We start from the raw sequence: 21965 nt of genomic DNA, 5'->3' as shown, positions 1-21965 counted from the left end.
GGCGCGTTTGGGGCAGTTTCCAGCCCTCTGTGGGGTCTCACCCAGCCTGGGGGGGCTAAAAGGGGCTGCTCCATAGGGCTTGGCTGCTCCAGGATCCCCCACGGTGGGGTTTGGGAGCATATCCACGTCCCACTTGTTCCCCAGCTCCCTTGGGGACGCATCCATTGGCACCGGCCTCGTCCCCTCCCCGTGCCACCCACGGTGCGGGCAGTGGGTGCCACCCTGAGCCCGGCAAGGCCCCGGGGGTGTCATTACCCCGTGGGTAACGGGGTTCCCGAGGCGCCCCGAAGCCTCGTAGGGATGCGGGGACCTTGACTCCGGGGTGTTCCTGCCCTTTTATGGTGAGCACGGGCAGGGACACTCGGGGACAAAGGTCTGCTCGCTGCTGGCACCCCGGCACTTCGCCCAGGTACGCGCACACCCAGTGCCCAGCTCCGCGGGGAAGGTGAGGGGATGGGGACAAGGGGGACGGCACATCCCGGTGCCACCGCTGCTGATGGCATTGGGGTGGCGTGGGGACAGCTTTTGGGGAGCAGGGGGTGCGCGGCGGGAGGTGTGGGGGGCGCTGCTGGAGGGGCTGCGCCCCGCTCGGTGCCCAAATCTCCAGGTGCCCCTCGCCTCCCGCAGCCCCGCAGGGGGTTTAGGGCTGTAGGGTGGCAGATGGCCCGGCCGGCTGGCTGCAGCCCAGCCCCTTAATGAGGCCGAACCGCTAACGAGGGTGCTGGCGGCGCCCCGCAGGTCCCCTCGCCTGCAGCAGCCAGCACCATGGCGGAGCTCAGCGCCCAGGTCACCAGGAAGCTGAACATCACCACGCCGGGCATCCAGATATGGAGAATCGAGGTGGGTCCCGGGGGCTTTTTTTGGGGGGGGCTGTGCCCTGTGTCAGGTCCCAAAGAGGAGGCAGGGTGCCGGGAGGGGGGCGCAGCGTGGGCACCCATCGCCTGTGCATCCCCTGGGTGCCTCCAAAGGGGTTGGAGACCCCTAAGGGTGGGCAGTTTGGGGGGGCAGAGGGAAGACCCCCTCCCCAGACCCGTTGTATATCACCAGTGCTTGGTTTGGGGGTGTCGGCACAGCTCTCAGGGTCGGGTTTTGGGGCTGGGCACGGCGTTTTGGGGCTGGGCACGGCGTTTTGGGGCTGGGCACGGGGTTGGGGTGCCTGCGGGCTGCCCCCCCCCGTTCTGACGCAGGGTCCCTTCGTCCCACAGAACATGGAGATGGTGCCGGTGCCCACCAAGAGCTACGGCAACTTCTACGAGGGGGATTGCTACATCCTGCTCTCGGTAGGGTGCCGGGGAGGGGACACCGGGAGTGCTGCGGGGTGCCCCTGGCTGTGACAGCCTGGGGACACGGGGCGCCCGGCCCCATGCTAGCGGGGTCCCCTGTCCTGCAGACGCGCAAATCCGGGAGCAGCTTCAGCTACAACATCCACTACTGGCTGGGCAAGGAGTCGAGCCAGGACGAGCAGGGGGCGGCCGCCATCTACACCACGCAGATGGACGAGTACCTGGGCACCGTGGCCGTGCAGCACCGCGAGGTGCAGGGCCACGAGAGCGAGACCTTCCGCGCATACTTCAAGCAGGGGCTCATGTACGTGGGGCACTCAACGGGGAGGGGGGGCTCAAAAAGGGGGTGGCGGGGACGGGACCCCCCTGGGGGTGCCTCTGCTCGCGGGTCTCGCTCGTGCTGCTGAAGGGGGGTCCCCGTGCGCAGAGGCGTGAGGGGGACCCCAAGGGGGTGGGAAAGGGGGGTCCAGGGCTCACGGCACGTTCACCCCCCCCAGATATAAGAAAGGCGGGGTGGCCTCGGGCATGAAGCACGTGGAGACCAACACCTACAACATCCAGCGCCTGCTGCACGTCAAGGGCAAGAAGAACGTGGTGGCGGCAGAGGTGAGCGAGGGCAGCGAGCTCACCGCCCTCCTCAGCCCCAAAACCATCCTGTCAGGGTGCAGGCACCCACGAACGGGACAGGTGGAAGAGGGGGGGCTCACATCCTGATCCCCCTCATCCCGCTGCAGGTGGAGATGAGCTGGAAAAGCTTCAACCGGGGCGACGTCTTCCTGCTGGACCTGGGCCAGCTCATCATCCAGTGGAACGGCCCCGAGAGCAACCGTGCCGAGAGGCTGAAGGTATCGTGGGGGGGACACACGGCTGCCCCAAGCCCCCCAACCCCATTTTTGGGTCCCCACCACCACCCCCAAGCCGTGCTGACCCTGTCCCCGGGGGCAGGCGATGACCCTGGCCAAGGACATTCGGGACCGCGAGCGCGGGGGGCGCGCCAAGGTCGGCGTGGTGGACGGGGAGAACGAGGGCGCCACGCCGGAGCTGGTGCAGGTCCTGCTGCAAGTGCTGGGCGAGAAGAGGGACATCAAGGCGGCCATCCCCGACAACCAGGTGGAGCAGATCCACAACAGCTCCCTCAAGCTCTACCAGTGAGTGGCTGGGGCCGGGCTGCGAGGTGCCGGGGGGGGCGCAGCGCCCTGCATCCCCGGCACGGGGTCCCACGGGTCCCATCCCTGAAGGGACAAAGCCACCGCAGGGTGTGGGGATGGGTCCTTGGGGTGCTGTTGGAGCAGGGGGAGCCCCCGGTGAACACGGGGTTGGGACCCGGTGCTGGTACAGGGATGCTCACGGGTGTCAAACCTGCCTGCAGCCCTGGGGGGACAAGGGGGTACCAGCTGGGACTGGGGGGGCAGTGGGGAAGGGGGCGGGGAAGGGGTCCCCAGCCCTGCCACCCCAATGTGGGGCTGGGGAGGGGGTTTCCCAGCCCTGTTCCTTACCTCTCCTCCTCTCTCTCGCCCCTCCAGCGTCTCCGATGCCAGCGGGAACCTGGTGATACAGGAGATAGCCATTCGCCCCCTGACTCAAGACATGCTGCAGCATGAGGTGCGGCACCCGTGGGGCGCTCGGGAGGGGCTGCCCCTTCTCCCTGGCGGCTAAATTAGGACCTTGGCGGGTCTTAATTTCTGCCGCCCTCCCCTCTCCCAGGACTGCTACATCCTGGATTACGGAGGGCACAAGATCTTTGTCTGGAAGGGCAAGAACTCCACCAAGGAGGAGAAGCAGCAGGCAATGAGCAGGGCCCTGGTGAGCTTTTGGGGCCGGTGGGTTGGTTGATCACCGCTCCCCGGGAGAAGCCAGGCACCCCAAACCCATCCGCCGGCTCTGGCTCCCCCCAGGGCTTCATCAAAGCCAAGAACTACCCGTCCAGCACCAGCGTGGAGACGGAGAACGACGGCTCCGAGTCGGCCGTCTTCAGGCAGCTCTTCCAAAAGTGGACGGTCCCCTCGCAGACCACCGGGCTGGGCAAGACCCACACCGTGGGCAAAGTGGGTGAGTGCCCCCGGGGACCCTCTCCCCGTGCCTCAGGACGCTCTGGTTCAGGCTGGGGATGCTGGAGGTGGGCGGGGGGTTCCCCACGCCCCAGGCTCAGCCCTCGCGCTTCCCCCGCAGCCAAGGTGGAGCAGGTGAAGTTCGACGCCACCTCGCTGCACGCCAAGCCCCAGATGGCCGCCCAGCAGAAGATGGTGGATGACGGATCCGGGGAGGTGGAGGTGAGGCTGTGGGAAGGACGCGGGACCCCCCCGGGGCACCCCCAGGAGATGTTTTGGGGCGCAGGGGCGGTGGGGCTGAGGGTGCACCACCCTAACCAACGCCATCCTCGCCCCCCCCCCCAGGTGTGGCGCGTGGAGAACCAGGAGCTGGTGCCCGTGGAAAAGCGGTGGCTGGGCCACTTCTACGGCGGGGACTGCTACCTGGTGCTCTACACCTACTACGTGGGGCCCAAGGTGAACCGCATCATCTACATCTGGCAGGTGAGACCCCAGTGCCACGGTGCCACCATCCCGTGGGACACAAAACTTGGAGGGGGGGGGGCTCTGCTCCCGCGCACAGCCCCTCCGTGGGCCGTCCCCCTCCGCGTGGGTACCCCAACCAGGGGGAATTTCCCTGCCCAGGGTCGCCAAGCCAGCACGGACGAGCTGGCCGCCTCGGCTTACCAGGCCGTCATCCTGGACCAGAAGTACAACAACGAGCCCGTGCAGGTCCGCGTCACCATGGGCAAGGAGCCGGCGCACATGATGGCCATGTTCAAGGGCAGGATGGTGGTCTACGCGGTGAGAGGGGGCCGGGGGAGCAGCGGGAGGGCCAGCTGGAGGGGCACCGGGGGTGACATCCCACCCCTGTCCCCTTCCCCGTCGTCCCCAGGGTGGCACCTCGCGGGCGGGCAGCACGGAGCCCGTGCCCTCCACCCGCCTCTTCCAAGTGCACGGCACCAACGAGTTCAACACCAAGGCCTTCGAGGTGCCCGTGCGCGCCTCCTCCCTCAACTCCAACGACGTCTTCGTGCTCAAGACCCCCAGCTGCTGCTACCTCTGGTATGGCAAGGTGGGTACCGCCAGGCACCGGGGGGGGGCTGCAGCCCCCGAGGAACACCTTCATCCCCTCCTCCTCCTCCTCCTCCTCCTCCTCTTTGAGGGGACGGGGTGGGGACGGGTGACGGGGCGGCCGTGCTCGCTCTGCAGGGCTGCAGCGGGGACGAGCGCGAGATGGCCAAGACGGTGGCCGACATCATCTCCAAGACGGAGAAGCCGGTGATCGCGGAGGGCCAGGAGCCCCCTGAGTTCTGGGTGGCCCTGGGGGGCAAGTCCCAGTACGCCAACAACAAGAGGTACCGGCTCCCTGCCCCCGGCGCCCCGCCGCGCCCCCAAATCCCTTGGCCCCTTCCCAGCGCCGCCGTGTGCCCCCCTCCAGGCTGCAGGAAGAGAACTCCTCGCTGCCCCCCCGGCTCTTCGAGTGCTCCAACAAAACGGGCAAGTTCCTGGCCACCGAGATCGTAGACTTCACGCAGGATGACCTGGACGAAAACGACATTTACCTGCTGGACACCTTCGATCAGGTGCGCCGGGGGCAACGCAGGGGGCTGGGGGCGCTTTGTGATCCCCCAATGTCCCCAAGGGGGTGGAGGACACCGGAGGTGGTGGGGTGGGAGCCTGGAAACCCCCTCCCCGCTGCTTTTATCCAGCCCCCGAGCTCCAGGGATGGCCGAGGGTCCCTTAGGGCCTCGTCCCCCCCCCCCCCGTGCTGGACACGGTGCCCCCGCCGCAGGTCTTCTTCTGGCTCGGGAAAGGGGCCAACGCCTCGGAGAAGGAGGCGGCGGCGGTGATGGCGCAGGAGTACCTGCGGAGCGACCCCAGCGGGCGCGACATGGACACCCCCATCATCGTGGTGAAGCAGGGCTGCGAGCCCCCCACCTTCACCGGCTGGTTCGTGGCCTGGGACCCTCTCTGCTGGAGCGTGAGTGACGGCGGGGATCGGGGGGGGAGCTGCTGGGATCTGGCCCTGGCCAGCATCCCTGGGATGGGGGTACCGAGCGCTTCTGTCCCCCCTGCCAGGACAAGAAATCCTACGAGGAGCTCAAAGCCGAGCTGGGGGACACCAGCAACATGGGGCAGCTCGTGTCCGTGAGTGTCACGGGGAAGGGGGGGACCGCTGGTGGCACGAGGAGCTGCGAGGGGACAGCAGCATCCATCGCGGGGTGCCCCTGTCCCCAACCTGCCCCTGTCCCCCCCCCTCCCCACTCCAGGGGCTCACTTCCAAGGAGGTCTTCACGGCCACCACCACCCTGACCCCCGCCAAGCTGGAGACCTTCCCCCTGCACGTGCTGGTGAACACGGCGGCCGAGGACCTGCCGCGGGGCGTGGACCCCAGCAGGAAGGAGGTGAGCGGGGTGGGGGGCTCCCGGGGGGGCCACACGGGTTTGGGGAGCCCCGCGGCTTGAGCTCAGCCTCGTCTCTTCCCCCAGCAACACCTCTCCGACCAGGATTTCCAGGCTGTTTTTGGCATGAAGCGCGCCGCCTTCGGCAACCTGCCCATGTGGAAACAGCAGAACCTGAAGAAGGAGAAAGGACTCTTCTAGGGCGGCAGCCCCGGGGTTTATTATTGATATAATAAATGAGGTTGGAGCCGGGCTGTGTCTCCCCCAAAGACCTTTACCGTGGACCAGTTCTGGGGCTGATTTGGTGAATAAAAGACACTGGGGGCGCGTAAAGGCTGCAGCAGTTCTTGGTTCGGCACCGAGACAGCACGGGGACGGCCACCCTTCGCTCCCCAACAGCCCCAGTTTGCCCAGAGGGGGGAACTGGTCTCGCCCCAGTGCCCCCCGCTCTGTCCCAGCCCTGCTGGGGCTCTTCTCCCTTCCCACCTCGGCGCCTGCTCCGGGCTAAAGGTCTCGTATACAGCCCCAGCCGCTCCCTGCGTTATCAGCCAGCCCCTGCATAAACCTCGGTAAATACCCGCGGTACCAAAGGTAAAAGCAGCCAGCCGGGCTCGGGGGAAGCGTGGGGACAGCACCTGCTGGGGACAGCAGGCGCAGGGCAGCTCCTTGGGGCGAAGGGGAAGTGCTGTGGGAGGGCAGAGGCACGGAGGAGGTGCCACGGGGGTGCAGCTGTGGGTTTTGGGGCGCTCTCCAGGCTGCTGTTTGCTGTTTGCACACGCGGGCAGGATGGCACCAGGCACCGGAGCAAAGTCCCAGATAAGCGGCGCACGCGGGGCGGAGGCGTGGGGTGCCCGGCGCCGAGGAAAGAAGATCCCACACTGACAGAGAGAGGGTTAATAAAGAGGTTTTAATTTCACCAAAAAAAAAAAAAAAAAAAAATCTATCTACACATCGTTTAAAAGGGGGGGGGGAAGGAGGGAACGAGAGCAAAAACTGTAAAGAAGAAGAGAGGAACAGGTCTGCTAAAACACAGAGAAAAGTGCTGCTCCACATCAGCAGTGTAAAAAGGACCAGACCCCGAGCCGGGCACGTGGTGGCCCCGCAGCAGGTCCCCGGGAGCCCCGCTGTCACCACACAGGTTTGGGGTCCAGCAGCCTCGCTGCACGGCCGGTAGCTGCCGGGGGCCCCGCACCCCTTTTTCTCTCTTTGGCAGGTGATGACAAGGGTGAGAGCTCCGTGGAAAGAAAAAAGAAGAGAGGAGTCACTCCTGGCTTAAGCAGTCAGATGAGGAGGAGAGGGGAAGGGCGAGAGGGGGCAGCTCCTTGCGTTTCTGTGCTGAATCACCCCTGGACTGAACTAAGCTGATTCAGGAGCGGGTAAATGTTTAACCACGGCTCTGTGCAACTGCAGAAAAGCCCAGGAAGGGTTGGTAACGTGTCAGGCCTGGCAGGGTTTCACAGATGGGCCTGACCCATCCCCACTCCGCTGCCACCCGAGGAAATCTGCGCTCTTCAGCTGGCCGGGTGCGCACCTCGCAGCTGTGCAGGCCAGGAGTGTTTGCAGGGTTTTCGAGTCATTTCCCCTCCAACAGCCAGCACTAAAAGCCACTGAGCTTCTCTACCTACCCTCAGCCCGGGCTGGGTCTGCCACCCGGAGGGGCCGAGCTTTCTGAACTCTCTCTGCCCCCTCCACAGCGCTGGGGAGGTGCCAGCGCAGGGCGCTGGGTGGTCGCGCACCCATCCTGCTCCCGGGGGGGACAGAAAGCTGGCTCCAGCAAGGAAAGGGCTCCACGGGCACTCCTGCCAGGGCGATGGTGCAACTGAGCTGCCACGTGCCAACAAAAAAACAAAAAAAAAACCAACAAGCTGAAAGTAATTCACAGATCTTTGCAAATTCTTAGCGGCTAGGATATGAAATGAGAAGTTGGTTTGCACGAAACAAGGACTGCTGGCTTCGAGCATCAGCTTGCTCACCTCCTTCCAGAGAAAAACTGCTTTTCAACACAAGTTAGTGCACGGGAAAGTCGGGCAATGTTTGCTTTTATTATAAATTAGCTGGAGTGCAGCGCCTCGAAAACATCCTTGCCACCCAAAAAAAGCAGAGCTGACTTCTGATACTGCAGCAATGCTGGCTCTGTACAGCACCAGCACAGTGTGCTCGGGGGAAACAGCTTTGCCCAAGGGATGGAGCAGTCCCTTTGTCACATTTCCAGGGGCAACCAGTTCAAAGGACAGCTCCCGCATCACCTCCTCTTCCGACTGCCCCCCAGCTCTACCAAAATTAGCATCGACAATAGAAAAGTAAAATGCTTTGTAATAAATTAACACATACACCACTTCGGCTGCATCTCGCCAGATAAACGCTCCGGCATCTTCGCAACCCAAGCTCGGAAACCAGAAAGATGTCACCCTGGCCGGGTCCAGCAGGACTGGAAGGAAGGCCAGTCAGTCTTTTCACCACCCCAGAGGTCCCGGGGAGGACAGTGAGCGGCGGTGGCTGCTGCTCTTTGCTGCGCACAGAGGTGAGGAGAGGCCACTGAGGTAGCAAAACCCCGCGCCAGCCCGCTAGGAGAAGCCCTGGGGGGAGATGTACCTGCTGTCTGTTCTACATCGGTGGTTCTGTCCGCTTTGCTTCAGCTGATTTATTCCTGAGAAACTCGTAACGATAGTTTAAAAAACAAAAAAAAACAAACAGAAGCTATCTCGACAGCTTTTTTTTTTTTAAAGAAGTTTTTCACCTCTAAAACTCAAGCTGCAAAAATCAGAACTAGAGGCCAAAACAAGAGTAACTACTCTGCTTAATAGCGACAATTTCTCTGAAATGAGTAAATGCCAACGAAGGAAACATCTGCCCCTGCTAAATAAGTGCGAAGGTGCTAAAAAAATTAAGTCACTAGGCTTTTTTATTCCCCCCTGCCGAAACAAGCTATAAAATGAGCATCGTGTCTCTAAACCCAATAAAACACTTCTTTGTAACCATGCTCTGTTAATGCTGAACACGAGCTTTCTGAAAGCTTTCCACCTGGTTTAGTTTCACAGTTTGAGCACTCTGTACTCCTCGGAACAGCCACCACAGAGCTGCCGTGCAATCCCTCTTTCGCTCCCGGGATGAGAGAAGACCACAGCAAGACCCTGGCTCAATTACAGAGAAATTCAAGTGTCAAGCACCAGCCTGCAGACCTCGCCTTTTCTCACCGCTTCCATCTCACGATGACCCAGGGCTGCACAGAAAGGGTAACGCTAGAGCCTCCAAGGAGGCGAGACGAAAAAGTGGCTGTGGTTCACCTCCTGCTCCTGCTCTCCGTCCACTCCGGGGGTTCATCTACCCCAGCAGCTTCAATCAGAGCTGGGTGGAAGCAGCCCTAAGCACTCTAACCACAGTGCAAAGTGCTGCACACCTCGAGGGAGCCCCCTCCTCTCCAAAGGGCCCCGAGGAGCAATGCCACGAAGGAAACGCAACCAAACGATGGAGCGCGTGAAATAAAAAGAAAAATCACAGGTATAATCTCATTGCTAAAGAAGGATGACAGTGAACGGTGTAAAAAAAAAAAGACAGAGCTGCCCACCAGGGATGCAATACATTCCACAGCACCGATAGTTTGTTTCCTGGAACCGCACAGAAAGAGCAGAGCACTCGCAAACAAACCCACGAATGTCAGAAGGCAGCAGCTCGAGGGATTCCAAAACGACTGGCAAGAGCGGACTCAGTGATCTGGGTTTCCAGTGAAAATTACTAACACAATACACGCCAGGTTACAGAATCTATTGCTTAAATTGCTCTTGGAGGGGGGAGAAAAGAAAAAAAAAAAAAAAAAAAAAAAAAAAAAGCCAAGTGATATGTAAATCTTCCCCACTCCCATCTCGCGGGTGAATGGGCTTCTGAAGTTGAGTCTCTTTTTGCACTTCTTTGTTTTTAAATCAGTTTCTGAGCAGCTGTAGTCTTGTGGCTTGATGCAACTCTTTAAGGCTCCATGCTGACAAAATCGTTTGAGGAACAATAAAAACTTCACCACAGGAGGATTGCTCTGGGATGTCAAGGTTTAAAAGTGTGGTTCGGGCCCAGGACTTGCACAGATGGTTCAGGAAACCGAGTGTCCCATATTTCTAACTTTTGTCTCTTGTTTTGGCCCTGAGCTGTTTGTTACTCCTGCGTGTCTGGCACAAGTTCAGAATCTTTCTTGCTCCTCGGGAGGAACAAGGTGTTTTACTCTTCACAGAGGCTGACGAATTGATCTTCCTACTTCCATGCTAAGTGGCTGTGCATTTTTTTCTGTTTCTAGTAACTCATCGAAGATATCCCTAGAACACAGGGAAAGAGCGAGAGTGAAATTACGTACAGCAGGAAACTGCCACACAACACAGCCCTGAGGGAATCAGCAACTGGACTAAATCCACGAACTCAGCGTCACGGGCTCTGGCAGAGAAAAGTGTCTTATCTGGCGTTTCTAAGTAAGGCTCCCTGAATCCCCAAACACTTCTTTTCATTTATTACTATGACAAAGATCGCTGGTAAGCCCCAGAGAACAGGAACAAGAGAGAAAGTAAGTCCAGGGTAGTAATAGGATCTGAAGGAACACAAGACGCAGTCTGTAGATCAAGTAGCATCTTTTACCAGAACAATCAGTAACGACAGAAAAAGGGGACAAACTTTGAGGCACAAAGCCCTTCTTCAGCTGTGTGCCTGAAAAAGCATTACTTCTATCTACAAGCCTCATCTTGCTCGTGTCCTGAGATGACCAGAGCTGCAACAACACAACCACTAGCAGCCGGGAAAGGGAAAAAAAAAAAGAATAAATCTCCATTGCGATTCTCGGTGCAAATAATGCTCAACTGAGACACCAAATCCCTTTTTTACAAGATGATTTAGTGCATCCTTTTAAAGCCTTATGCTGCCGTAACATGAAATTCTACGCCTCTGAACTCACAGCACTTTGATTTTGTCATTCTTGCATGTAATTCTGACTAGAATGTCTTCTGACCTACACATGGAGACGCTCTGCATCCCACCAAAGAGGGCTAGAGGTGAGAGAAGCACACCACGGCACAGGCAGCGTATCCTTGCCAGTACCATCACTCCCCAGGACACCTACTTGTGCATGTAGAAGAAGATGTAGCCACTTCGGTCTCTGTCGCACTGAACTGTGGTCTCCAGAGTTCTCGACACTTCCAGGTCGTTGTAGGTGAACCAGGACTGCTTCTTGATGTCGTAGACATCACTGATATAGTGACCTTGGAAACAGAGAACACACTTCTTTTTTCATGCTGCAGTTCAGGCAGTAAGCTGGTTAGCTAGACACCCCGGTCCAACACCCTTCACCAGATTTAAATGCAAAAACACCCGTAGGATCCTGGGGCCCTGTGCCCTTCCTGGCCAACGAGCTGGGAACAGGCTGAAGCAGTGCCACAGATCCCATAGGCAGCACTTCACACATCACAGTGAGGTACCACAACATCCCCCTGCCAGCAAGCAATGAGGAGAGATCTGCTTTTGCTGCCCAAATTCTCTGCAAATAACCATGCTGTGCTAATTCTGTATCACGGGGTTTTAATCTCGATAGGTGACGAAGAATAAAATACAGTAGCTTTTACCTGAAGATGATGTGCTTCCGATATGGCTGACGATGCTGATGAGACGATAGGAGTGAGGCAGCTCTCCTGTCTAAAAATAAAGTCCGATTACCGCTTTTAGGCATTCCCTTTTGTCCCACGTAGCTTATGGACAGGAAGATTTATATCCAAGGTAAGGGCTTTGGGCCTTAAAGCTGAAACCCCAGCAAGGATTACAGAAACAGACACCTTGGTTCAGACCAGTGGAAGAGTTCTCCAGGAGCCAGATTTTGCACCTGGGACGGGACATCCCCAGCTATCTGCACAGACCAGGGGACAGGAGGCTGGGGAGCAGCCCCAGCACTGCTGGCGGCCAGGGGAAGGGACCGTCCTGCTCTGCCCTGCGCTGCTGTGGCCTCACCAGAGTGTAAGGAGGGCAAAAAAACATGGGGGAGAGGCCTGATGGTGGCCTGCAGCTCCCTCACGAGGGGAGTGGAGGGGCAGGCACTGAGCTCTGCTCTCTGGGGACAGCGACAGGACCCGAGCATGGAGCTGGGACAGGGGAGGGTCAGGCTGGGGGTTAGGGAAAGGTTCTGCACCCAGAGGGTGCTCAGGCACTGGGACAGGCTGCCCAGAGGTGTGGTCACGGCACCGAGCCTGCTGGAGTTAAAGGAATGTTTGGACAACGCTCCCAGCCACGGTCTGATTTTTGGGTGGCCCTGTGCAGACCCAGGGGATGGACTCAGTGATCCTCGTGGGTCCCTTCCAACTTGGGATATTCTGAAAAGTGGGAAAAAAGTTCCTCATCATATTTTATCTTTCAGCAAGCCAATAAAAACGCAAAGAAGCCAGGCTGACCTCAGAACAGATGCCGGCATGAGCTCTACACTGCAAAGTTTTCCTAAACAACCACTTCCTGAGCAACTTCCACTGATGTCAGAATCAATCCACCAAATAAACACAGAAAAGCAAAACGGGAACAGCACACTTACTTCTGAAATATTAAAGATATACCCTTGATAATGGGATATAGATTTGACAGCTAATACCAAATACATGGCCCAGACTCTCTCATCCTGCACCTGTAATGTCAGCAGACAGTGCTCTCTTGGGATGCAGGAGATGTGCTCTATTCACTGACAATAAAACTAAATGATGGTAATTGGCTTCTGCAAATCATTTCTTTATCTTCTTAGACCAGGAAACTTGATTGATATGATTCACTGATGATGCTCTTAAAAAGTAACTCTTGTTTTAAAAGAAAGAAAATTGGTAAAGAATTGTAAAAAATATATAAAAACAATTAGGTATTTTTCTGTCTTTCCATTTTTCATCACAAAGGAGCTTTCTAAGACTACGCAAGTCCGTCTGCTCTTTAAAACTACCTCTAACACTGAACTGATGGTGTAGAAGGGGGCATATTTCTGAGTTAAACTTTTGGAATCATAGATCACACCTCTGCATTTCTTTTCAGCTCTTCTGCTTCAGCTTCTGAATACTCCATGTCAAGGACATCCTCGTTTCCAGAGTCTTCATCAGAACCAACGCTGTCCAGGAGAGAGCTGTTAAACTCTAAACAGCATGGAAACAACAACAACGTGTGAGAATCCACAGCGCACACAGGAATTCACAACAGGTCGAGGTATATTTGCCTTCATAAACAGGTCCAATAAAACACTAAGGCTACAAGCTTGTCGGAATTCCCAAATAAAAACAATCTCCCCCTTCCCCAGCTCGTGAAAGCATTAATTAAGGAAAGCGTCTTGGACTACTGAATTAATTTGGGCATAATCTCTCTAATACTTTTCCAGAAGTGCACTAGGACGGGGACAGATGGGTGACAAAAGAGCAGTCAAACACCCAGCTCTCCAGAGCACTGGTGGTCTGCAGCCAGAGGCGACGTTAAAAGTGCAGCCAGTTTGGTCAGTGAACTGTAAGCTCAGCGACGAGAAGCTACGAATTACACTTCGAAACTATAAGTTGCGTTAACAAAGTGCATTTTTCAATTAAAACTGGCATCCAATCGCTCCTGCTGGCAGCAGGCATCTTTTCATTGTTTTCCCTGCTAGGAGGGCTGCTCGCCACGGGAACTTCCAGCTTGCTTGGCTGAGCAAAATGCAGGCAGCACTCTGCAAAGAGCCGGAAGGCAGCGCTGCTCCCTGTACACGCTGTTCCAAACTTCCTGGGATTTTGCAGCCACCCGACTAATTTAAGATTTGGTACAGTGCTCATTAGGAGAAGCGGCTGCGCTTTCGCCACCTAAATTAAAGCTATGAAGCCCTGGGTGGATGAGAAGTTGTGATGAACAGGACGTTGCTCAGAACTGATTTATCTTTTTTTTTTTTTAAGGCACTACCATGCCAGTTGTGATGGAAATGTTTTGCCAAAGAGACTCTGCTTTCACTGTTACATCACGAGACTCCGGATTAGTATAATCTGCTGCCAAGTTCATAGATTAATCCCTTTAAGTGAGAGTACTTCACTGCTGGTTTCCACACGCTTCATTCAGGCTGTGTAAGCCAGACTGCTGCCCCCTGCCAAACACAGCCACGCAGGCAGGTCTCTGGAGCATTTGCCACAGGTATTGCTAGGCCCCCCCTTTCACCAGTTCCTGAATGAAATTTGTTCCTGGATGACCAGCGGGTCTTTGATGGCAGCACCACTGTGAACCCAAGACAAATTCTGCCAGCTCCACGCTCAAGATTATTAGCATCTCCTTAAACAACTGCTGGCTGAGGCTTTACAAATGGCACGGTAGCCAGCTGAGAAGCACAAGGCAATGCTCATGAGTAAGTCAAGCGACTGCAAATCCAAAGGAAGACAGATTTCTAGCCTTACATTCCCCCAGGCCACCTGACGTGGGTTTACACAGTGTTCAGCTCACTGTTCCTCAGAAGCAGACACAGGTTCATTCAGTAACAGCTGAGGGCCTTTAAAGGTGCCTAAGCAACTAAGAGCACCTTAACACAATCCTTCATCACCACTCCCTCTCCCATTCTAGAGCACAAAGTTTCCCTCTGTTACGCTTTGCTCTGCCAGATTGTATGAAATCACTCGCATGCCAGCCTCACACGAATGCTGAACAGTGCCTGAGGCTCACCACACTGCCTAGATTTGGAAAGGACAGTGTATTTTGTGTGCTCCCCCCACTCCACAACTGCTATACCTCGCAATGAGGTCCATCTCCCTCCCATTCTGTCAGACAGATCGGGCAGTTACTCATTTTCTTGGGCAAGGACAGCGCATTAATGAGCACTAAAATACCAATTCAAGCATGAAATGATGCTTAAGTTGTGACTAGAGCCATTAGCGTGCTGGCTTCTGCTGGGAATGCAGAATTTCAAGGTCCATTCTGCTACATATGTAATATATAAGAACTCAGAGAATTAAATAGGTCAGTTTTTATACAAAGTTTTTCTTCAGGCATTTGCTTCCACAATGGAGAGCAAGGAGAGCTGACCCAACCAAAGCCAAATACAATTGAGCCTCCACCAAAAGGGCACAAAATCCCAGCTGTCGTACAGACATGCAGGAGCTGTACTCACACATGCAGACCTATTTTCCCCTCAAAAGCAACACACTGGAATAAGTTAAATAAGCTTCACCTTGCAGACTTAATTCCGTGGCTCGTTTGAGGTCATCATCCTCTTTTTGTTCTCGTGCCTCCTGATGGGAAGAGAACAGAACTTAGCTCAATGAGACAGTTCACTGCTTAAAATTCTTGTGGTGCTCTTTTTCCATTGAAAGTGTGCTGCTCTGGTTTCTACAACAAACCTGACATTGTAAATTAAAGGTTCTGTGTAAAGGAATGTTTGCAACCAGCGAGAGTCCAATGTCCCCGTCCAACAGAACCTGGGACAAACCTTCATTAAGGCTTGTCAAAGCTTCTGAAGTTTGGTATGCAGCAGAGCAAGTCTCTAGTAACACCGAACACTTTCTCTGGATCATTAATTTGAAAAGCATCAGAATGAATTTGTAACCTCCGCTAAGGAAAGCTGTCACTTACACACAAAGCTCCTCGCACTTCAGCAAAATTTAGACTTCTGCCCAAAGCCAACTGCAGACAGAGTCATTAAACTCTGACAGATTTTATTATTTTTAGCCATTTGAAATGTTCTATGTAACAGCTGTAATTCACAGAGACGCGATGGAGAAAAAAAAAAAGACACCACTAAACAAAAGGGTATTAAAAATATTACCATTAACAAGTAGAAAAGAAACCTTGAGTCTGTCAACAAACCCTTCTAATTTTTTGGGGTAGTATTATGCTCGTGTTCCTTCCACCACTCTTGAAAGCTACAGCAAGCCAGTCGGTAATATTTAATGTGCTGGCTTGATTCAGAGCTTGAACGCTTTCTGTGCACCTGAACGCAAAGCCCTAACTACGTATTTCAAATCAAGATAACCACAGCCACCACATTTTCATGCCTGAATCATCAGAATAGGAGATTTTCATTTCAGAACTGTAGCACACCACCACTCAAAAGGCAGTTTTACATTATTAGCAGGAGGCCTTTTATCTCACAGTTTCTAAAGTGCTGGGGAAGCTTTGTTCAACTGCTTAGCATTGCTGAATCAAAGCTACATCTGGCGTGGAACATACCAACCAGCACCTCATAATGAGCAACGGGAGAGAAAATCCAGGAGCCATGGAAACACCAGATCTCATAAGGAAAACCATGACAGCTTTAGTATTAATAGAGAGCAGACAAGGGCATCTATTTAAAGAAAGACCTGGCTGAGAGTCTGCTTCACTCTGAGGGGCAGAGTTAAACTTGTAGAAATCACTCACGGGCCTTGTAAATCAAGTGGAACACGGACGGTTAGCAGGCAGCCCAAGATCCCAATTCTTTTCAAGTTCAATTTAAAGGACTGTTTTTAGACCAAATTATTCAAGATCCTTTTTCTAACATGGAAGTGTCATGTCGTTGCTCCTTTTCAATACCCTTCACTAAGCATCTCCTGCTGGTGACTACCAGAAACAAGGTCCTAGACTAGGCAGATCTTTAACTTGACCCGGTACAGCTATTCCTAGCATTTGCTTTGAAACCGGTTTCTTTCCCTTTGATTCTTGGCAGGACCTGCTGCAGGTCCTTCAGGCAAGAAGCAACTGCCAGGGAAGCTAAGGGTGAGCATGTCAGTTCTAGATGACAGCTACCAAGAGTTTAGTTTATCATAATTTCCATTTATCATAATTTTTACATGTTACAGGCCAGCGTATAAATGTGCACAGAAGCTTTGAGGAATCTGTGGGTTTGTACTTTCCAAAGTACATACAAAACGCACCCAAATCTATCCAGTGCTGTCACTATACAGTGGAGCTAGAACATCTGCTTCTCTCAGAGAAGCAGCAGAATCCTTTTGCAGCTGTCTGAACACAAGGTTTTCTTCAGCTATCAGGTTTCCGCTGCTGGGGGAGACAAGTCAAGGAAGCAAACTTTATCTCTTACTTGTTCTTGAAGGCTTTGAGCCAGTGCCTGCTGAAGTTCTTGTTCTTCCCTCTCTCTCTCCATATCGTACTGCTGCAGCCAGTCAACCTCTCCCTGGGAGCCTTCCGGAGTTTTGTTTTCCTTATTCTCATCAAAATCTTTAGTTATCTCAGTGAAACTGGCAGGACCTAAAGAATCAGAAAGTACAGTTATATTTTTCTGGGTCTTCTGTTTGTTACTAGCTCAGTCCTCTTTAACCACAATCCTAGCAGCACAGTGACATCTATTGACAAGGAGATATCAGCCACAAAAAATAAAAATAAACAAAACCAAAAAAGCCAAATGGGAAAAGCTCAAAAGGGGACTCTCATTTTAAGAGGTGTACGATGAATCATTTGATTAATGCCTGAACTAGTCGTCATCTTAGTCTTTTACGTTCACTCAAACAGAGACTTCAACTAAAGGAAGATGTCACACACCATAAGGCTTCTGCAGCCACGAAGCTGACACTTGAATTTCTCTAGAAAGAACCACGGATTAAAAAAATAGATTTGCATTGTATATTATACCTCAGAGTACAACAGGCAAAGCTACAATTAAAGCCAAATCATTTGTAAGCACAACTCTCAAGCCTTGCTTCAGTCTCTCAGCTTTTTTGCTTCAGGTGAGAGTTCAATCTTGTGAACGCTACCTGTACCCTTCCTTAAAAGTGCATGAAGATTAAAACCTCATAGTCAATCTTTAAAGTGAACACTGTGTCTGAAGATTTTGGGGGGAGGTACTTGGTTTGTTCCATCTTCTGGAACAAATGCTCATTCAACTACTGCGCACATCTCCTCTAGTTCTAGGACACTTTCATTCTCCTGTTTGCTTGCAGCTGAAAAGGAGTCAAGACCTGCTCCAAGAGCTATCATGCAGCAACATGTGAAACTTTGCAGTTTTGCCCTGTGCAGACTTCAACATCTGCTCATTAGTTACTGGCGCGGATTACACAAGGCAGAGTCTCAGTATCTACGACCTCTTAAACATAAGACAACCAGAACCATAATCCATCAGTCTAATCCTCTTCAGATGACTAACAAAGCAGGATTTATTACATGATCTTTGCAGACTGTGTTTCTACTGTAAGAAACACTCAACTCACAAAACTTTTATTTGAGTGTCTTGTATAAGAGACGTCATCTGTCATACATGTATGTAAAGTAGTCAGGGTCTTACTTTTTACCTTTTTGGAAAGTACCACAAATAATTCAATGTTAAAAAAAAAAAAAAAAAAAGATTACTAGTGATAAGAATCGGACCAAGTTAAATCTTTCATGTTTAGAATCACTTTGCCTGATATAACAAAGCATCCTTTGCAATTCAGCTTCCTTTAAATAAAACATAGGACTGTGAACTCAATAGGTCTTACATTTGACTGCCATATCTGGCAACTCAAAATACATAGATACATATCTTATCTGAACAACAAACCATATGCTTTGAATAGCACTTGGTTTTTTGGCCATTCAACAATACAGAAAGCTGAAGACATTGCTGAGTGTTTAACCAAATTCTTAATCAGAAATCACAGAAACTTCTATTAAACATCTACTTTTTACTTAAATGTCACACTGCAGCCCCCAAATAATTGCATCATACCTTTTAAAAGGAACCTGAAGAGACACATTTCTGCAGCCACACTCTCACAGCTCTTTCACACAACCATAAGTAACAGCATGTATGAAGGAGAGCTCAAGCAAGGCTGACCCACAGATCTGCTGTTCTTACACTCTGCCTTCCAACACGAAAGCTGTCAAGAGTCATCCAGTGAAATGACTTTTTTTTTTGTAATGCAGCAGGTTTCTTTTTTGTGTTTATTAATATTTAACCTCCTGGCTCTCATACGAGAAGGAAAACATGTTGTTTCCCTGTTTTTCCAGACTAGTGGAACTAAAAATCTGAGTGCAAGCATGTAGCATACAACAAGCGATAAGCACTTAAATTTCCTTCAGCCAATTAAGACACACAATTTCCCTATACCAAGATCAAAAAGTCTCCTCATACTTAACTATGTATCTGGGTCAGAGGCCATGATTTGCATGCTGAGTCTCTTATGCTCACTACTCTCAAATGAAAAAGAAGTATTAGAAAAAAACAGAGATGGAGTTAAATTCATTATTAAATAATGAAAAAATAACTACATTTTTGGAAGAATTCTAGACTTACACACCCCAGACCTCACTCTTACACACCATCAATCTGAACACTGCCACCACGCTGCTCAGGCTGCAGCAGCTACAGAAACACAACCACCTTCTGATTATGGAGGATTAAGTTCCAGACATTGCCAAATCTTAGTAATTTAAATTGTCTGGTGAGACAATGAGTGGAAGCATGTGTTGATCAGGAGAGAAAACAACAGCAATGAACTCTGAAGACAACCTTCCTTTATCTGAGAGGTGACAGACATACAAGAAAATACATTTTTCCAGTTCAATGAATTAAGAGCTTTAGATATTGGGAAACTGTGAGAAAACTCTAAGTCAGGCAGTTTCAGCAGTGCACTTGCATCCAGCTTCTGCCATCAAATGTTACTAACCTGCTGCTATCAGTAATCTGCTTTAGCTCACTATAGTCCAGTTTAAGATGGTTACTTCACCTTACCTGATTCTAATGCTGCTTTGGGTTTTTCCATCTCCATAGTTTCCAGGTTTTCTGGCAATTCCTGAATTTCATCATCTCCAAAACCAGTGTCTGGGCTGCTTGTGGGCTTATCTTCGTCATGGTTCAGAGACAGAGAAGCTTCCCTTTTGCTAATCTCTAAGACAGCTGCTAGCAGTTCATCTTCGCTCATCCCATCAAAACCGGCATTACCCAGCTCAGGTTTATCACCCTCCATTTTGCTTCTTTTTGAACCCTAGAGATGAATGGAGTTATGATTAAATGCTTGAATGAACAGGTATATAACATCAGATTTACATTTCTGTGGAGAGTTTTTTTGTTGCTGTTGCTGATTAACCCCAGGGAGTGGGAGTTTGGCTCTGCCAACATTAAACAGATAGTTATGAGAGACTCAATGGAGTCAAAACCTTTGTAGCTACATTCACTCCAAGGAACGATATTTAAATATAAACTACAACCAGTTTTTACAGGCCCTGTGGCTTAACACAGACAAGCCAACTCTTCCCGTCTCCTTCAATACATGTGTTCCACCTTTGGGCTCTGATGAATCCTCAAGCCTCTGGCAAGTCGGTGCGAGAATACTGAGGCACAAGGAGCAAAATTTCACGTTTAACAACAAAGCAGGCTGAAATGGCAACTGAAGACCGTAACTGAACTTGAACACGAGGATGGAAGAACAGGAACTGAAATCAGGCTGGTACGAAGAGGAATTAATACTAGATCTGGTGCAACAGACTTGCAATAAGAAATTGTGGGGGTAAGGAACACAACACAGGGCTAGGCAAATAGGGTAAGAAAACAGTTAATCCAAGAGGTAAGGGCAAGGGGAAGTTATTATTTCCTAAGGAGAACAGAATGGCTTTAAATTGGAAGAAAGTAAAAACACTAAAACACTCTGGTCTTGGTCTGAGGTTTTCCATTATTTTTTTTTCACCCATTATTTTGATCTTAACTGTTTATCGGGAGTTAACCTCCATGAATACATATTTAAACAATTATACTACTTACCATATGTTTATTTTTTTCATTTCTATATTACACATTTTTTTGTTGTTGCTTTGTTTTTCTTTTCTATTAATGTGTGTATCCAGGTCTTACTGCAAACAGCATTTGGCTGCTTCTCAGGATTTTGTTAAAATGAACAAAAATACATTTTTACTGCTGCTTTTTATTTACATACAATAAGCTTTTGATAAATAAGACCGTAAGTTTTATACAGCAAGCATTTTGCATTGAAACTGGCTTATCAAAAGATTATGCAATGAATTTCCCAATTCAACTGTTTGTTTCTAATCACCAGTCTCCAAGAATCAGAACTGACAAATTTAAATCACTTTTTAAGCAATAAATCCTCACAGTTATTCAGGCACTGAATAAGGAAAGCAGAGGACCTGCTTTTTAAGCTTTCTGATGTCGCCCTGCACCTGTAGCCTACTGCTCTCAGAACTGGCTTAGCCCTTCGAGTAAACTCCACTTCCAGGCGCGCTGCCAACAACTACCACTAAATGCAGCGGCTGGACTTTAAAGACTTGGCAGCAGCCCTGCATTATTTGAACACAACTTTTCTACGAGAAATTATTTGCATAGCCTTGAAGCAGCTCAGGCTCTAGCACAGGCTGCTTTAAATAAGTGGATCGGAAAAGTAGTTAGCGCAGGGCAGCAGCAGTAATGCCGCGCCGAGGCCTAGGCCCAGGCCCAGGCCCAGGCCCTCCCGGGACAACACGGAGGATCTGGTTAATGAGAAGGGATGGCTGGTCGAGGAATGGCCAACGTGCACAGGAGTCATTACCACCACTGTCTCATTCCCACAGCACGCTGGAAAGCCCATCGTTTATTTGCTATTCAAATTAAAACGCTTTATTCCCACGTTTTTTGCACTCCCGGGGCCCCTGTGATAGAGGCTACCTATACTTCCTCACAAACAAAACTTGAGGAAGAATCACTTAGAATAGTTTGGAATGCTTTTTCTTTATAGAAGAAGGACTTCAAAGGCAAGCCGGTGTAATTCCCCCACCCACAGCTGCCACAGCTGTGTCATGCAAGACAGTGGTTGCCTCCCCTGCTCCCAAGACCTTCAGCAAAGGTTTGTTTCTACTTTCCCCCAAAGCAATCCAGTCCGTCACTTCATATCCTGCATATCAGGAAGTTTTCCCTAATATTTAGTCTAAAAATTTCTGCCTGCAATTTCACAGAACCACAGCATGTCCAGAGTTGGAAGGGACCCATGAGGATCATCGAGTCCAGCTCCTTTCAGTCTATTGCTTCTTGTTCTATCAACTGTGGACACAGAAAACAGCTGAAGTATTTCCCTTTGCTTCTTTCCTTTCCTTGAAGATACACACCCTGTTTAGGCTTCTCCTTAGACTAAGGGACCGAAGTTCACTTGCCTGTACTTTCCCCGACAAATCTTCCTTTCCACAACTCTGCCCATTCATATTTCTCTCCTCTGGCCCCTCTCCAATTAATCTCTAACTCTTTGAAGTCTGGAGCCCAAAGCTGGATACGTTACTCCAGCTAGAGCTCAACGCTGAGAAAAAAATTAAGCATTACTGTACATAACCTGCAGGCTACACCTCTGTCTATACATTTGCCTTTTCAGTCAGCCTGACAT

General features: G+C 51.6%; 2 protein-coding genes across 4 annotated transcripts in view; one reads left to right on the top strand and one right to left on the bottom strand.

Moving 5' to 3' along the window:
- The first annotated feature begins 302 nt into the window (after positions 1-302).
- VIL1 (villin 1) lies at positions 303-6048 on the top strand. 2 transcript variants are annotated; one of them, XM_084524395.1, is made up of 20 exons: positions 303-409; positions 739-840; positions 1206-1280; positions 1391-1587; positions 1781-1889; positions 2018-2128; positions 2229-2431; positions 2807-2885; positions 2988-3086; positions 3179-3332; positions 3453-3553; positions 3677-3814; positions 3956-4114; positions 4206-4385; positions 4523-4668; positions 4752-4896; positions 5106-5294; positions 5393-5461; positions 5584-5718; positions 5803-6048. In XM_084524395.1, the coding sequence occupies exons 2-20, from the start codon at positions 766-768 to the stop codon at positions 5914-5916; spliced, it is 2478 nt and encodes an 825-aa protein (XP_084380521.1). In that variant the 5' UTR covers positions 303-409; positions 739-765; the 3' UTR covers positions 5917-6048. The 2 variants fall into 2 exon arrangements, with proteins under 2 accessions (XP_084380521.1, XP_084380520.1); XM_084524394.1 differs by having other exon boundaries at positions 372-445.
- A 1690-nt stretch (positions 6049-7738) lies between these two features.
- The window catches only part of USP37 (ubiquitin specific peptidase 37), a 34796-nt gene continuing 20569 nt past the window's right edge, over positions 7739-21965 (bottom strand). For both annotated transcript variants that reach the window (XM_084524392.1, XM_084524393.1), the window contains 7 exons: positions 19337-19589; positions 16712-16878; positions 14867-14927; positions 12718-12833; positions 11304-11373; positions 10805-10943; positions 7739-10013 (listed from right to left, as the gene is read on the bottom strand). In XM_084524392.1, coding sequence (XP_084380518.1) covers positions 9926-10013; positions 10805-10943; positions 11304-11373; positions 12718-12833; positions 14867-14927; positions 16712-16878; positions 19337-19589 — 894 coding nt within the window. In that variant the 3' untranslated portion in view covers positions 7739-9925. The remainder of the gene's footprint in view (positions 10014-10804; positions 10944-11303; positions 11374-12717; positions 12834-14866; positions 14928-16711; positions 16879-19336; positions 19590-21965) is intronic.

The sequence above is a fragment of the Aythya ferina genome (assembly GCF_964211825.1).
Source record: "Aythya ferina genome assembly, chromosome: 6".
NCBI classification, from domain to species: domain Eukaryota; kingdom Metazoa; phylum Chordata; class Aves; order Anseriformes; family Anatidae; genus Aythya; species Aythya ferina.
Note: the sequence above shows the minus strand (reverse complement) of the source record. Positions and strands in the feature narration are given on the sequence as shown.

Coding starts and splice junctions, on each gene's coding strand:
- VIL1 (XM_084524395.1), top strand. CDS start 766: ATGGCGGAGCTCAGCGCCCAGGTCACCAGGAAGCTGAACATCACCACG. Junction 2,432..2,806: donor AGCTCCCTCAAGCTCTACCA/GTGAGTGGCTGG, acceptor TCGCCCCTCCAG/CGTCTCCGATGCCAGCGGGA. Junction 3,815..3,955: donor GCATCATCTACATCTGGCAG/GTGAGACCCCAG, acceptor TTCCCTGCCCAG/GGTCGCCAAGCCAGCACGGA.